General features: G+C 42.6%; 1 protein-coding gene across 6 annotated transcripts in view; it reads left to right on the forward strand.

Annotated features, from left to right (window-relative positions):
- Positions 1–14,359, forward strand: part of dab2ipb (DAB2 interacting protein b) — a 162,040-nt gene that overhangs the window by 60,919 nt on the left and 86,762 nt on the right. For 4 of the 6 annotated variants that reach the window (XM_069700800.1, XM_069700805.1, XM_069700806.1 and 1 more), the window contains one exon: positions 13,737–13,855. In XM_069700800.1, coding sequence (XP_069556901.1) covers positions 13,737–13,855 — 119 coding nt within the window. The remainder of the gene's footprint in view (positions 1–13,736; positions 13,856–14,359) is intronic. The other 2 variants (XM_069700801.1, XM_069700804.1) reach the window with 1 other exon arrangement.

Consider the following 14,359-nt stretch of genomic DNA (forward strand, 5'->3'; position numbering starts at 1 on the left):
ACGTTTAAGGAAGTAAATGATTTGTCGCTGACGATGCAATAATCTAAAGTTTAATTTCCAGCCTAAAAATAAAAAAGGAAACTGTTCTTTGATGAAAAGGCCTGTAGGACCGCAGAGAAAGAGGTGACCATAATAGGCTATAAACATCTATAGACTTGGACAGTCACTCAGTGTGGGAAGTCGAACACGCTGTTTCTGTCATAAATCCTAAAGGATGCTTTTTGTCAATCAATTGTGACAGTTTGAATATTTCGCTTAAGCACACAAAACCACGCCGCACATGGCGAACATGTTCTCCAACCTGTCCTACCTGCATCTCACAAGCATTCAGAGAAAATCCGCCATTTACGTGTAAATTGACCGCTCACCTCAGAGGGAGAATGACGGAGGGACAGAGAGCGATATCGTCCGAGCTGTTGTTATGCTTTATGTTTTGAGGCTCTTGATGCAATCAAAAACTGTTGTTAATTGTCCCGTGATTGGAGCGGTGTCATTTTCCATAGCAGAAGTCCTCATTTGTCTCTTTTGTATCTACAGTGTCGGAGCCTTTGTATAGAACATGAAAACTTGAAACCGTACAGAACTTTCCATGAAGTTTGCTCACGAGTAGTTCGGGTAAACTTTTCCGTTTCTTCAGAGAAACATATTGGTGGAAGATTTAGGCCTCTGAAAAAGCAGAAAGTTAAGATTCTGTCTCTGATTTCTTATCTTATGTTGGGCAGATTTCTTACTTGGATATATATCAAATTTCAAACTTAGATATTAGACTGCCCTTAACAGTGTTTGTGGAAAGTTTATGTGTTTTCCGCCTGTAGGTTTATCACCCAAATGTTTTTTTTTTTTTTTTTCTCCTCTGGCTAAAAATATTCCTCCATGAATATCAGTCTATTCTTACAGACCCATATTTTGATTTAAAAGCTGGCACATCATTATCTAAACACCACCTGGCAACCGTGTTATATCAGACACGCTTGTCTCACTGCCCTTAAGGATCACATTCATTTCTTTTCTTCCAAGGTATCTCAGTGTTGTACTTTAACTTCAGCTTTAACGTCTTTAACCATTATCCTTTTCTTAACCTATTTGTATATCTAGCAATTTAATCCTAAAGGAATGGATTTCTTTTCCGCCCTCTTGCAAAGAGTTATACAGCACAGTAACGTCACGGTGTCTCCACTAGTTTCCTAGCAACCTCACATCGATGACAAGAATTTGGGTAGATTAAACAATAGCAGGTACACGTGTATGTTACCGAGCTTTGGAAGAGCCAGTCTAGCCGTTTCCTGCCGACTCTAGTCTCCACGCGGGGCTAAGCTAACAAGATAAAGGTTAAACGGACAGAAACAACAGCAGCGTCAACCCTCTCGTCTCACTCCGAGCAAGAATGTGAACAAGCACATTTTGTCAAAACTATTCCTTTAAAACAGCTGCAACCCTCTGCACCAAAACGTGTCTTACAGAGATGAAAACATCAAAATGAAATGAAATGTTGGAGAATGAGGCGAGCAGCCGCAGCTGGGAGGACGAGTCGGGTCAGGTTTATATTTACAAGTCGGTGTGCGCTATAGCTCAGCAACATCACATTCAGTCTCTCAGCGGGATGTGTGGGTCCACATCAACAATGGTAGCAGTCTTTTTTAAAAGACAAACAAGAAGAAGAATAAAAATAAATAAAAAAACAGGAAGAGGCAGCAAAAGTGAAGAGGAAGTTTGGTAGCAACAGTAAGTGCAGAAAGATACAGCTCACAGATCAATATAATCATAGAACAAGTACAGTCCAACAGTAGGATAATAATGAAGTCCAGTTTAGATATGAAGAGATCAGTACTAGACGTAAGCTTCAGGTTGTAAGTGAATGGAAGAAAAAAAAAAAAATGTCCACATTTTTTTTGTCCCTTACATGGACAGATGTCGGACCCAACTGCTCCGTGATTGTTCCGCCGAGAGCACCGACCACGATCAAAACAGCAACAGCATACTACTTGTTATGGACTACATACCACTATCTTAAGTCTGTAAGGGAGGATGATAACTCCAGCAAAAATATCTCCATCCAGATAAGCTTTAGGAATGCAAGTGCATGAAAGGTGAAGAAAACTGTTCCTAATTGTTTTCTCCCTTTTAAATACACAAACACTGACAGACGTAGGACCCAGCTGTAATTAACCCAACAGCAACAACACAGCAACATGTAGCTACTTGTTGAAGGGTATATACCAGCATCTTAAAGGAGCTTTGTGGAAATGGACAGAATAAATATATCCTAACACAAAAAAACTAAGCAAAATCCACTTTCCCTTCGATTGGCTATACACATATTGAAGCTTTGAAATAAAACATACTTAAATGAGTCCCTTTCAATTCAGAGCTCTTATTCAAGCAGAAAAAAAAAAAAAAAAAAGAAGTTCAGTGTGTTTTCCAACCCGAGTGGTTTTAATATCTGAGCATTTAGTCCCTATTTTTATTTCACCGTCTGTTTTTTTTTTTTTTTCCTGGAGAAGTTTGGCTCAGTTAAAAAAAAATTAAAAAAAATCAAGACATTGTTTTCCGGGCAGTTTCGTGGTTTCAGTGCAGTTAAGAGCACCTTACCTTTCTGTTCCAGTTTACCTGCAATCCAGGTAAGAGAATCGGTGCGTGATCATCTCCAGAGGCTCCTCCACAGCGGCCCTCGTGGTGCCTTCACGCTCCGTGAAAATCCGCAATTCTCCCCGCTCTCTCAGGAAGCGACCATCACAAACACCAACCTGCACATGTACAGCATTGAAATTGTCATTTCGAAATTGTATTTGTTTACAAAACTAAAACAGATGTTTGTCAGCAACTATTAAAATGAAATGCCACATCACAAACATTCCTGAAGCGATGCAACTTCGCATTTAAATCTCATACACGTCGTAACTTCGCGTTTCTCCGCTTGTTTGCGTTCATGTCATTAAAACAAACGAGCTACCTTAAGTTCTGAACAACAAAAACCCAAAACACGGTGCCTCCGTCCTAAAGAACTTTTAACATCTACTTTTCAGTAGCAATACAACGTCGTCTTCTCCGTAGCTAGCTTTCATACGGGACTCTGTTTGTTCTTCCGCGGGTTTTTTTGTTTTGTTTGATAATTTATTCAGCATTCAGATTTCCCACCTGCCTGCGCAGAGAAACTGCGCACACGCCCCTTGCAGCGTGTTTCGGGTTGCCAGGTTGGATTATAATAGGATGTATTGTGTGGATCGCGTGGACATGAAACATTATGACGGAATAGAAAAGGTTACTGCCAAATAGCTTGCAAGAAAGTGTTTGAACTACTCAATAACAACTCAATAATGCATTACCACTGACAGTTATTGCTCCTAATCATAGTCTCAATGGGCCATTTCAAAGAGCCACTTTTGATCTGGCAACTGCATCATGTTTAGTTTTTATCAGTCTGTTTATGGTTTTTTCCTCTAAATGTGTCTTTTTGAGTGTGAGTGAGTGAGTGAGTGAGTGAGTGTGTGTGTGTGTGTGTGTGTGTGTGTGTGTGTGTGTGTGTGTGTGTGTGTGTGTGTGTGTGTGTGTGTGTGTGTGCGTGTGTGCGTGCTGGGGGGGGAAGTTAAGGCAGAACTGTGGCTGATAGATGGGAAACATGATCTAACCACCAACAACAATCGCTGACTCAGTTTCCGATGCATTAGTCATGTTTTCACCTCAACACAGGAAGGCTGGAAAAAAAAAAAAAGTCTGTGATCATAATAAGAGCTCCAAAGTGTTACTTTACTTTAAATATGAACGTGATGAAAAGAAAAATTGAGTATCAGAGCCAATAATTGGCAGGTTCAGACTTTAACCTTATTGCCGAAGGAATCCTTTTCCTGTTTTCTCTAAACGCCCTTTTGATCTGTTTTTGCAGTTTGCTCCTGAGCATCCTCTTTGAGATTAAGGTCACGTTTTAGTAAAACAGGGTCTTCCTTAATCAACATAGGCAAACTAATTGTTTGATCATTTGGACTTGATTTTTAATTAAAATCAGGCCAAGGGGCTGGAGAGTAGCCTGTATGAGATAAAACAGCAGATAAACTCGGAGTAAAAGCCTTTACCGGTTCTGTGCTAAAAGATGAAAAGTGATAATGTGATCAATTAGCCTTTGCGATCATAGAAAACAGAGACCTGCAGTGAAACCGCCACAACTTCTCCGTATCATCTCGACGTTTAACCCGCTAATACTTTCTGATCTGGCTTCTGAAGTCCGTGTCCTTCTCTACCCCGCTTTTTTCCCCTCTGCCAAGTGAATCGTGGAGATGGGCCAGATGACGCAGTGTTTCTGAGCACCCGAAAGAGTCCAATAACAGGGGGACAGGTGCAGGCTAATCCCCCCCCCCTCCCTCCCTTAATCCATAGATATCAACTCAGATTTCAAACCAGAGCCAGGGGAAATAGTTCTGGAGAAAAAGCTGCAGCGTCATAGAAGATTATTGCCATAACTGACGCTAAAACTTCCTGACAAACTTCCTGTATGTGCAGCTAAGCATGCTGTTTTTGCACTTATATGACAATAGAAGGTCAGAAAATGGAAATGTGTTGTTACTGATATTCTGTTTTACACGGCTGGCATTCTCGGGTCTGGATATAATACAACAATATTCAACCAAAAACAAGAGGATCCGGGCAGTGCATCCGTAGCAGCTTTCAAAATCCATAGGATCGGACCTCAAAAAAGAGACAGGAATGAGTAGAGTAGCTACAACCTGCCGTCTGTATTTTTTTTTGGAGGAACATATTTCAAAGGGCTGACGCACTGTGTCATTAGATAATGTTATCGGCTGACACCGTGTCAGCGTGTGGCATTTGCTTCCATATCTGTGTTGTCTGCCAGTGCCAGTGGATGTTATTGCAGTTAGTGCAGATCTCGGTCGGCAGTTGCAGGAATGCTGCTGCTGCGTCGCCTTCTGCACAAACACAAACTTCCTTCTGCGCCCCACTTCTCCTCCTCCTCCTCCTTCTCTTCCTCCTCCTCCTCCTCCTCCTCCTCCTCCTCTGCCTTCCCATAACAGAGTGCACACAAAGGCATGCATGTGCCAAACTAAACACAAAGCAGAAGCCTTTTCTCTGTATATCATTTGAATGTAGAGTTCTTGTTCTTTGCGCTGTGGGGAGCCGTGCCGCTTCCTCTTTCTGTACTTTTACGCTGTTTGTTGGTTGACTGTGTTACGCGGGCCTAATGGACTGGTTTCGTATTCCATTTTGGGGTGTAAACACTGAATTCTAGCATTCAACTCCCGCTGCTGTGATCTCTGTGTTATCAGCCGACGAGGAGTCGGGGCTCGGCGTTCGCTCAGAGTTAAGTAACTGTTGACTGCGTCTGCACTGGCAGGTTTTTGTAGGCTGAAATAAGTCTCTTTTTATTCCCTCGTGTCCACAGAGTGACTCTAAGGAGACGGAGCAGCACCTCTTTATCACCCCATCATCTCTGCACCGAGTAAATACGCCATCTCGGAGGTCAAAAGTCCAGCGCTGTCCTCGCAGCGCAGTGTTGGCACATTAGAGTCCCTGTGTACACACACACACACACACACACACACACACACACACACACACACACACACACACACACACACACACACACACACACACACACACACACACACACACACACACACACACACACACACACAGAGAGAGAGAAGGAAACACTCTCCCTCCCTTCACTGTCTCTCTCTCAAAGACACCAACACATGTTTCAAAACCCAAGTCATAAAGCTTGACAATTCAAAGCTGTGCCTTGTGGTACAGTGTGTGCCTGGGTGGGCCTCCGCTGAGAACCCCCCCATTACACAAATCACTCCTCAGCTGGGAGTCACACAGAGATTGTACCTTCTGACGAAATGTATTAAAACCGATTCCTTTGTGATTGACATTATTTCGCTGTTGATATTCCGCAGATTTTTTTTTTTTTTTTTTAGCACCACTTTCTGCCAGTCAAACCGATTTCTAGTTGTCTTGTAGTCGAGGAGAAAAGCAGAAAAGCGTTGTATTTGTGAGGGAAGCGGGATGAGAAGGCAGCGTGGACGGAGAGGAGATAGTCATCCAGGTAGAGAAAACACACGGTAAACACAGCCTGACAGCCTGTGATTTCTCCTTGCACATGTCGTCAGCCCAAAGCGAATGTGTCTAGATGTACGTCTGTGTGTGTGTGTGTGTGTGTGTGTGTGTGTGTGTGTGTGTGTGTGTGTGTGTGTGTGTGTGTGTGTGTGTGTGTGTGTGTGTGTGTGTGTGTGTGTGTGTGTGTGTGTGTGTGTGTGTGAATTCTCTTCTGCTTTTCCCTCCTGTCATAACACAAGAAGGCTGTAGTCTCAGCGGAAGGCTATTTTTCAGTCCTGAGGGTAGAGGCTTCTTGAAATGCAGACACATGCTGCTGTTGATTACAGGAATCCGGCGCTCAAAAACCTTCTGAGCACAAGTTGGATTATTTTCCACCTCGTTCCAAATACACAATTTCAATTGGCTATGAGACATATTTTAATATTCATGCTTGCTCAATTTTCACCCACTCTGCATGTTCCTCAAGCGCTACAGAACTTTTATAGCACGTTTCAACGTTACTGTTTGGGTTTACTGTCACCACAACAGGAAGCCGTTTGATGCAAAGAAGCCCTTAAAAGCCTTACAGTGGTTATGACCAAACTAGAGATAGACAAAATTGGCTTCTGGCTGGTGAACTTAGTGGAGTAATTAGTCGTCAAAGAGCCCGATATTTCCATTCGGAGTTGATGGAGACCAAAACGAAGGTCCCCAAAAAAAATCCTACTGCTGCTCTTTCATCTGCAGGATGTGTTAGGAAGGAACTGTTTGCCAACTTGTTGCCCTTTCATTCAGCTTTCTTTCTGCTTCCCCGGAGTTGCCAAACAAATGAGTTAATGCATCAGTTAATATTTAAGGACTTCCAGTATTATATAAACACATTGGATAGTTGCGAGTTGAAGGGACCCAGTGGAGTTTTAGACCTCTCGTAGTGATCTGGAGGATTTGCCAGTTATGTGCTATTTCGCTGATTGACAGCTGGTGGAGGTAATTTTACAAAAAAAAATATTGCTTCAGGAGAAGCAGGGAAGAAGAACAGCGCCAGCGAGTAAACCATATACTGTATTTAAAAGTGGACGTAGCGTCCTGGTCTGAAAAATGAGGCCGATGCGGGGGAAGTGCCTTAAACTGCAATACCACCGAGGGACACTAGGGGCTGGCTCCAAAAAGCTTATGGCTCCATAGACTACCATTCAACTTCTCTTATGAAATACAAAGTCAGTAAATTTCCAGACCGCTCCGAACCAGCAAGATGGCGAGGAGGGCGTCGCTGTTGGTTGCCGCTTGGAACAAAGAGACAAAAACAATGCACGTTGGACAAATTAGACTGAAAAATGTTTTAGTTCACTCAGTGTGTTTATTGTCTATCAAAAATACACACAGTACTCTTTTGTCAAACAGTAAACATAAACTCTGTTTGCAAGAAAACTACAGGTAGCTAAGAAGGCGCTATTTTTGTCAACGCTGACTGAGATTAATAATGCTGTGATTTAGCTAAGAGACCCAACGACAGAAATATTTTCATGCCTCTGTCGGTTATCTTGTACGTAAGCGACATTTACTCTCAGAAACGGCCGCAAACAATGTACATGTCATAGTTTCCAGAGGCACAGAGGGACTCTTTTTGTTCTTTATCTGACAACAAGACAAAAAGTCAACCACCCCGGTTCAGCAGGATGATTACCAGCACCAAGCAGAGTGTAGATACCGGATGTTCTTTTATAAAGTCGCTATCGTTCGCGGGCAGATTAAAAACCCTGTGTACAACAACATCTTGCTCACAGCAACCTCCGTGAATTTGGTCTTCCATCACGGAGCCACTTAGCGCAGCCAACGCCGTGAGTGATAAAAGATCATAAAACACATCACTCCAGGCAAAAGAGCAACGTGTGTTTAAGAAGTCAGCCGTTGTTATTATCATTACAGTGTACAAGCGCAGCGCTACGGAGCAGCCAAAAGTAAGTCATTATGCAAAGCAGTCGTCACCATTCCCATTTATTTTTATTTTTTTCCCCCCTTTAGATGATTAACTCGATGCTATCAGTCTGACAGTGTTCATGCCACATTACCACCTCGCACAGCACGGCGGGCAGTTTATCTGCGCCCATGAATCAGCCTTTACTATGTTCATTCTGTTTGTCTCGCCTTAATATCAACATGCACAGGAGTATCAAACATCACAGTTAAATCGGAGAATCCTTGAATCCCACCGTCGGGTTTATTTACAAGTTGGGATATCCTGGTGTTAGTCAGGCTTGAGAGGAAGGGGAGGTTAGCTGGCACTGGTCGCTGGATGGAGCACGCCTGGTTGGGAAATGCAAAGGAAATATGCAGTCTGACCTATATTAGTGAATGTTAATGGCAGGAAGGAAGTAGTAAGAAAGGAAAGAAGACAGCATAGTTAGTCAGATATGAATTTGCTCTAAATGAGATTAAAATTTCAGGTTTGTTTTTACATCACAATTCCTTCCCTTTAAATACCAGCAGTCACACCGTCCACAGATACAGCTCTGTTGATGCTTGTAATAGTGTCATCTTTTATTTGTACTTTTTTTTTTTTTATGTATATATCGTTACCTGTCATTTCTGACATTTTCAATTTTGTATGTGTCTAAAGCAGAAACCAACAGAGACGTCATCCATTGGTTTGTGAACGGCCGTAACGAGGCCTCGAATTTAATTATTAGCCATCGCCATCTTGCCAGTTCGGAGCAGTTTGGAGCCGGTGGATCTGATTCGATCTGATTGGAAACCCAACGATACTACGTCCCGCCCATCGATAGCCTTAACCTGACTGCACCGCAGGCCTGTCAATCAAACAGACACGCCCCCCCCAAAAACTTTTTTTTTTTTTTTAATTTTTTAAGCTTATATTCGAATTAATGACGTGATTATTTTCAGATGGACCGCTAGAAAAGTAATAAGAAGGAGCGACTTTAGCTAACAAAACTGAAATAACTTGTGAAAAAAAACCGTATTGACTTTTTGGAGCCAACCTCTAGTGGCACTCGGCGGTATTGCAGCTTAGGGACTTTCACATCAGCCCCATTTTTAAAACCCAGAAGCTGCATCCACATTTAAATACAGTCAATGGTGTTTCCATCATGTTTTCGTTATCTCTTTTCCCGACTTCTGTTTTATTCTTATCTTTAAGACTTTGGGACTGTGAGGAACAACATTTCGTTCAGCTGTGTACTTGTATGTCGCTGAATGACAATGAAATAACTTGAACTTGAACAGCAGCATCTTATAGTTCAACTCTTGAGAAATACCCACTTTTAACAAGAACATTATATTACACTAGTGTCTAAGCCTCACATCAAACAGATATATAACTCAGCAAGGAGGTGAATATTTCCCAAAAAGTGGAAAGTCAAGTGAAAACTCTTGTTGTTTAGTGTTTACAAAGACATGCATTCACTCTCAGGCGACACTTCCCCTATCTCTGCTGGCCAGACCAAGACACACATCCCAAACACTTCTGTGCACACACAATGTGATGGTGCCTATCATCTGGTCCGTGCAGTTTTAAACCCCCGAAGGTTTCGCACTTGTACTCCCATTAACTGACTGTGAGTAGGCTTGGAGGAGGGTGAAATCAAGATAGAGAGATGGCTCGATTTGCGGTAGCCGGTGATAGAGAGTGGAGAAGTGGTGGTAGGAGTTATTTGAGATTGTGTATGGTTAGAGAGTAAATGGAGGCGATGTGCAACGAAGAGATGGTGATAGATGAGAAACCGATTTCAGGGCAGGAAGGTAGAGTGACGACACAGTACAAACATCCTGAGATAGAGGTTTTGACAAAAAGGTTAATTTAAGAGCACACGGGGGGAGAAGACGGTGGAAGGTGAAGGAGAACAAGAGCGATACGATCATGATCAGGAAGAAAAGGTGAAGGATAAGAAGAGATTCACAGGACATTGACTGAAGAGAAGGTTGAAAACCTCTTAATGTTCCGGTAAAATTCCCCCCCCAAACGCCTCATCAAGGCAAAGTAAACTAAAAGCTTTTCTTTTCTTGAACCGTCTGTAGTACAAGCCTCATCTTCTCAAAGTAGCTCTCAGAGGAAAAAAAAAAAAAGGTTGGAGACCCCTGCTATAGCTGCTACTAGCACTGAGTTATAGAAGTTTGAACACACTGAAGTAGGAGATTTTTAATTCAGTCAGAATTTTTTTTCGCAAACAAATGCCTGAGGAGGGCTGTAGCTGGAACACACAATGGGATGACAGTATGAAGCCGGGCCTAGTCCAGAATCAGATCTGATAATGCCACAGAAAATTAGTATTTTCCATTTGGTTTTCTGAGGGCATCTCTAGGCGTTTCCAAAGTAAATGTCATTTGGAGAGATTTGGAGACATGACAAGTAATACGGTGTAAATGAATGTCCTTTATGTAAAAGAGAATGCATCAAACTATTTACAGTAACACTGATGAGCACTATAAAGTTTTGTCAAATGTCCATCAGGTGGGTCGTCTGAACGTTATGGGGTTAAAATAGGCCTTCAGACTACGTAGGTCAAGGATAACTCACATTTTGACACGGCAGCTTGTTGTCTGTGGACCCTCTGACCCCTTCGATCGACCTTACAAACACATCCACACATATCCCGATCACACACTCGCACACCTTCAGACACCTAAATGGTCAAACGACTGCGGCCGACCCGTCTTAAACGGGACACGTTACCAATCTGAGAGCAGCCACAACAGGCAGCCTTTCATGAGTTTCTTCAGGGTTCAGGTTAGAATTTGTGTTTTAATTTGAGCTTTATTGGATGCGAGTGTCTGTTTACTGCCAGCGAGGAGGTGGTCCGAGTCAGACACGGGAGCGCTTTACAGCAGGAGAAAATGTCCATGCAATCGCGGCGCTGCATGGCACGCAGATGCTGAAAACATGTGGAAGCACGCGTCGCAATTTCACACAGCAATTAGTCCGCAGCCTGCTGACGTGTGTTAGTGTGTGTGTGTGTGTGTGTGTGTGTGTGTGTGTGTTTTTTTTTAACGTGTGAGCTTTCCTTTGAGCGCTTGTATCAGCCAGCTGTGCACAAGTGGGGAGATTTCCGTTACAGAATTAGGAAGACTAGAGGGGTAGATTTACTGAAGCGGAGCGAAGAAAGCGCACGTTGCCGACTTAATTCAGTCAGTGCCGGTGGTAACCTTAATCAACCTTATTTTCTCACAAATGATTTAAAGGGATTAAATATACTTGTTGTCATGGCAGCAGATATTTCAATGCCTTTACATTTGTTACGATAAGGAGGTGAGACGGAGCTTGAGAATATTTCCCCAAAGCAATCGATTCCCGACAGGATTTACAATCATTTTCCGTACCACCGTTCCATTTAGTGTGCCAAAAAGAAGATTTTAGTATGTCACAATACAGAGTGTGTTAAACGTAGGATGCCGAAAGTACCAGGATGTACTAGGATTATGTAAAATGTTTTATATTCTATTACTGTAAACTTTTAACATTATAGGGCGGAGGCTTCAAATAAGCCCACTGGGTTTTTTTTTGTTTTTTTTTAGTCTCTCCTTTCACTGCACTGAATTTTTGTATGTATTTTGTAAAATCTTTTGTGTTTTTAATTTGTGCAAAAGAAATCGAATCAAATCAAAAAGTAAGTCATGTGGAACACAGCAGGAGTCTCCTTCAAGGACTTAAGACTTGGCTTAACACTTGACCGCCGCCCACGGCCGCCTCCTGAGTCGTGCGTCCTTCTGTGTAACGATGAAGTGCTTTTAAATGAGTCCAAAGCTGATGTCTTGGAACATCTCTGAGCTTAACATGTCTCTGTGATATTAAGCCCGAGCTAGTCTCAAATCAAATCCTCCTTACCTTCACGGAGCGGCGGATCGCTGCTCAGAGTTGCTTTTCAATTATGGAGATTTGAAAATTGCAGCAGAGGACGTCACGCTCCCGACATGTTGTGTTTTTCCTTCTGTTTGTTGTTGCAGACTGTGTTTATGTTTACGTTCGGCGGAGAATTGCGTGGGCTGGGATGCGAGCCCGTGCTCCGCGCAGCAGGAAGCGCTATTCATCCATTCGTTCTTCAATTACAGTGAGCGCTAATACAGTCGACCGGCCTGTTAAGCGGCAGACAGCTAATTTAGCACAGCTCAGCTTGATGAGCTAATGGAAAGGAGAGCACTCACAAACACAAGTGTGTGTTCTTGTGTGTGTGTGTGTGTGTGTGTGTGTGTGTGTGGCTTGTTAGTGATGCTCTAAATACAAATGTCACATTAGACACGCATACACTGCGTTTCATTCAGGTTTTGGTGTTGCCGTGGCAGCACCGGATCACTATAAACTCCATTAAGTCGATGCAAATTCATAAATGTGTCTTTTCATTTAAAAGGAAAAGTGAGACAAAAAAAAGTCGGTACGCTTAGGTTGTATATTGACCATACATGTCCAAATGTAGAAAGATTCGACCCAAGTGTTGCATCTTTTCTTACAGCGGTTAATCAACACGAGTCACCCACGGGATTCGTACACTTTTACTGTTGAGATGTTTGCGTTAAATCCGTGAAGACTTGCACCCGCGACGTCACTCGCATTCCTCTCGGTCTTGTCCGGATTCGCTGCTTGTGCTCACATGAGCAGTCTTTGTCTCCACAACTCTGATATTACACCGTTCCCTGTGTCCAGGTTCAGAGAGACAATAAGACACACAGAAGACAGCTCACCCATCAAAGATGAAAAAAAAAAAAAATGAAAAAAAAGATCAGTAAACTGGTAAAAGGTGGAAAATCAGTAATGCAGTGAGGACGTCTTTTAATTATTGAAAAGAATATTTTTAGACAACAAACCATTTTTTTACAATCTCACACAACTTTTTTTTTTTACTTTGAAGTGTTGTGTGCAAGCTTCTGGATACTTTCAAAAAAAAAAAAAAATATGTAAGCAAAGATTTGATTTTGTCAGGTTTTAAATGTAAAGAATTTCACCCGTATCGACACGTCGCCTTTCTGCAGAACGTGTCTTAAGTTTCAAATTGAACCCAGGTCACTCCAGTCAACTCCAAACTCCACACCCTTATTGTTTTTTTTATTTTATTTTTTTGCGATCATGCTGCCAGTGTTTCAGCGTTGCAGCTCAGTTTGACGCTCTGTCCAGGTTTTATCTGCTTTTTGGAGTTTGTGTGTTTCCCCCCCTCGTGCGTTTGAAGAATCAGGAGGCCAGAAAGAAACTCGCACAGACAGTGTTGACAGCCTAACAACAACACATCTGCTGCGTGGGACAAAAAGTGCGAGGTGAAATATTATATTAGGAAATACACTGAATTGTTTTCTTGCTGAGAGTTAGACAAAAAGATCAATACTACTGTCATGTCTTAATGGTAAAACTGAAGGTAGGGCTGGCATGCAGTTAGCCCAGCTTACCATTAAGACTTAAAGTGGAGGCAAAACAGGCAGCCTAGCGCTGTACAACGCACACAAAAAATACACCGTCCGGCGCCTATAAAATTCACAAATTAACACTCGGCAACGACTGAGCGCATGAGATACAGCGTGTTAATTACGGTTGCACTATTTTATCTATACCGAGAGCCGGCAGAGCTCTTTCCTGTTGTTTCCAGTCTTCACACTACGCTAGTTCGTCGGTTAGTTAGTTAAGAAGTTTGGGCTTCTTTTTTTCCACGTGTATTTTCCACAATTTAAAGACCAGTTCCTCTCTCCGTTTGCAGAGTCTCCTCCAGAGAGGACCGGACGCCGACGCAGTATGCCGGGGTCCTCGGACAAAGCCGCGCCCACCACGGAGCCCACGTCCACCGCCGCTACGCCTTTCAGAGTCACCGTGAGTACTGTGAGTGTGATTCTTTTTCATGTACCATGTCTCCTCTGCTTATTTTTCCACTCTGACTTTTTTTTTCCCTCTTCGTCTCCGTCTCAGTTTGCTTTAGTAGGCTGTTACTGAAAGATCAATGTTGTTTTTTTTTTTTTGGTTTTTTTTTAGAAGACTGGCCTGGTGTCCAGATGGACCCATGCCAATCTGAAACTCATTTACTTCAAATGTTGGAACGGCGCCTTTGATGTTTTTTTTTGTTTTTTTTGCCGTCCACGCATCACACATCTACACATTTTCGGAGTTATATTCAGCACACCGTGCTCTGTTGCCTTTTTTTTTTTTTTTTTTTTTACATCCTGCGTGATTTCTCATTGAATTCCTCACCGCGATGTTCGCATGCTGCCAGTGAGCCAACGCATGCATATACTACCCACACCTGCAAACATCATCCACTCTCGTATCGGCACACGGTCTGTCAAACGCATGCACGCACAAATCCAGTGCAGTCCTTTGTCTGTCATC

Source organism: Brachyistius frenatus, unplaced genomic scaffold (assembly GCF_029030835.1).
Source record: "Brachyistius frenatus isolate BFR_SWC_R1_liver_20210118 unplaced genomic scaffold, ASM2903083v1 Contig_35, whole genome shotgun sequence".
NCBI lineage: Eukaryota > Metazoa > Chordata > Actinopteri > Embiotocidae > Brachyistius > Brachyistius frenatus.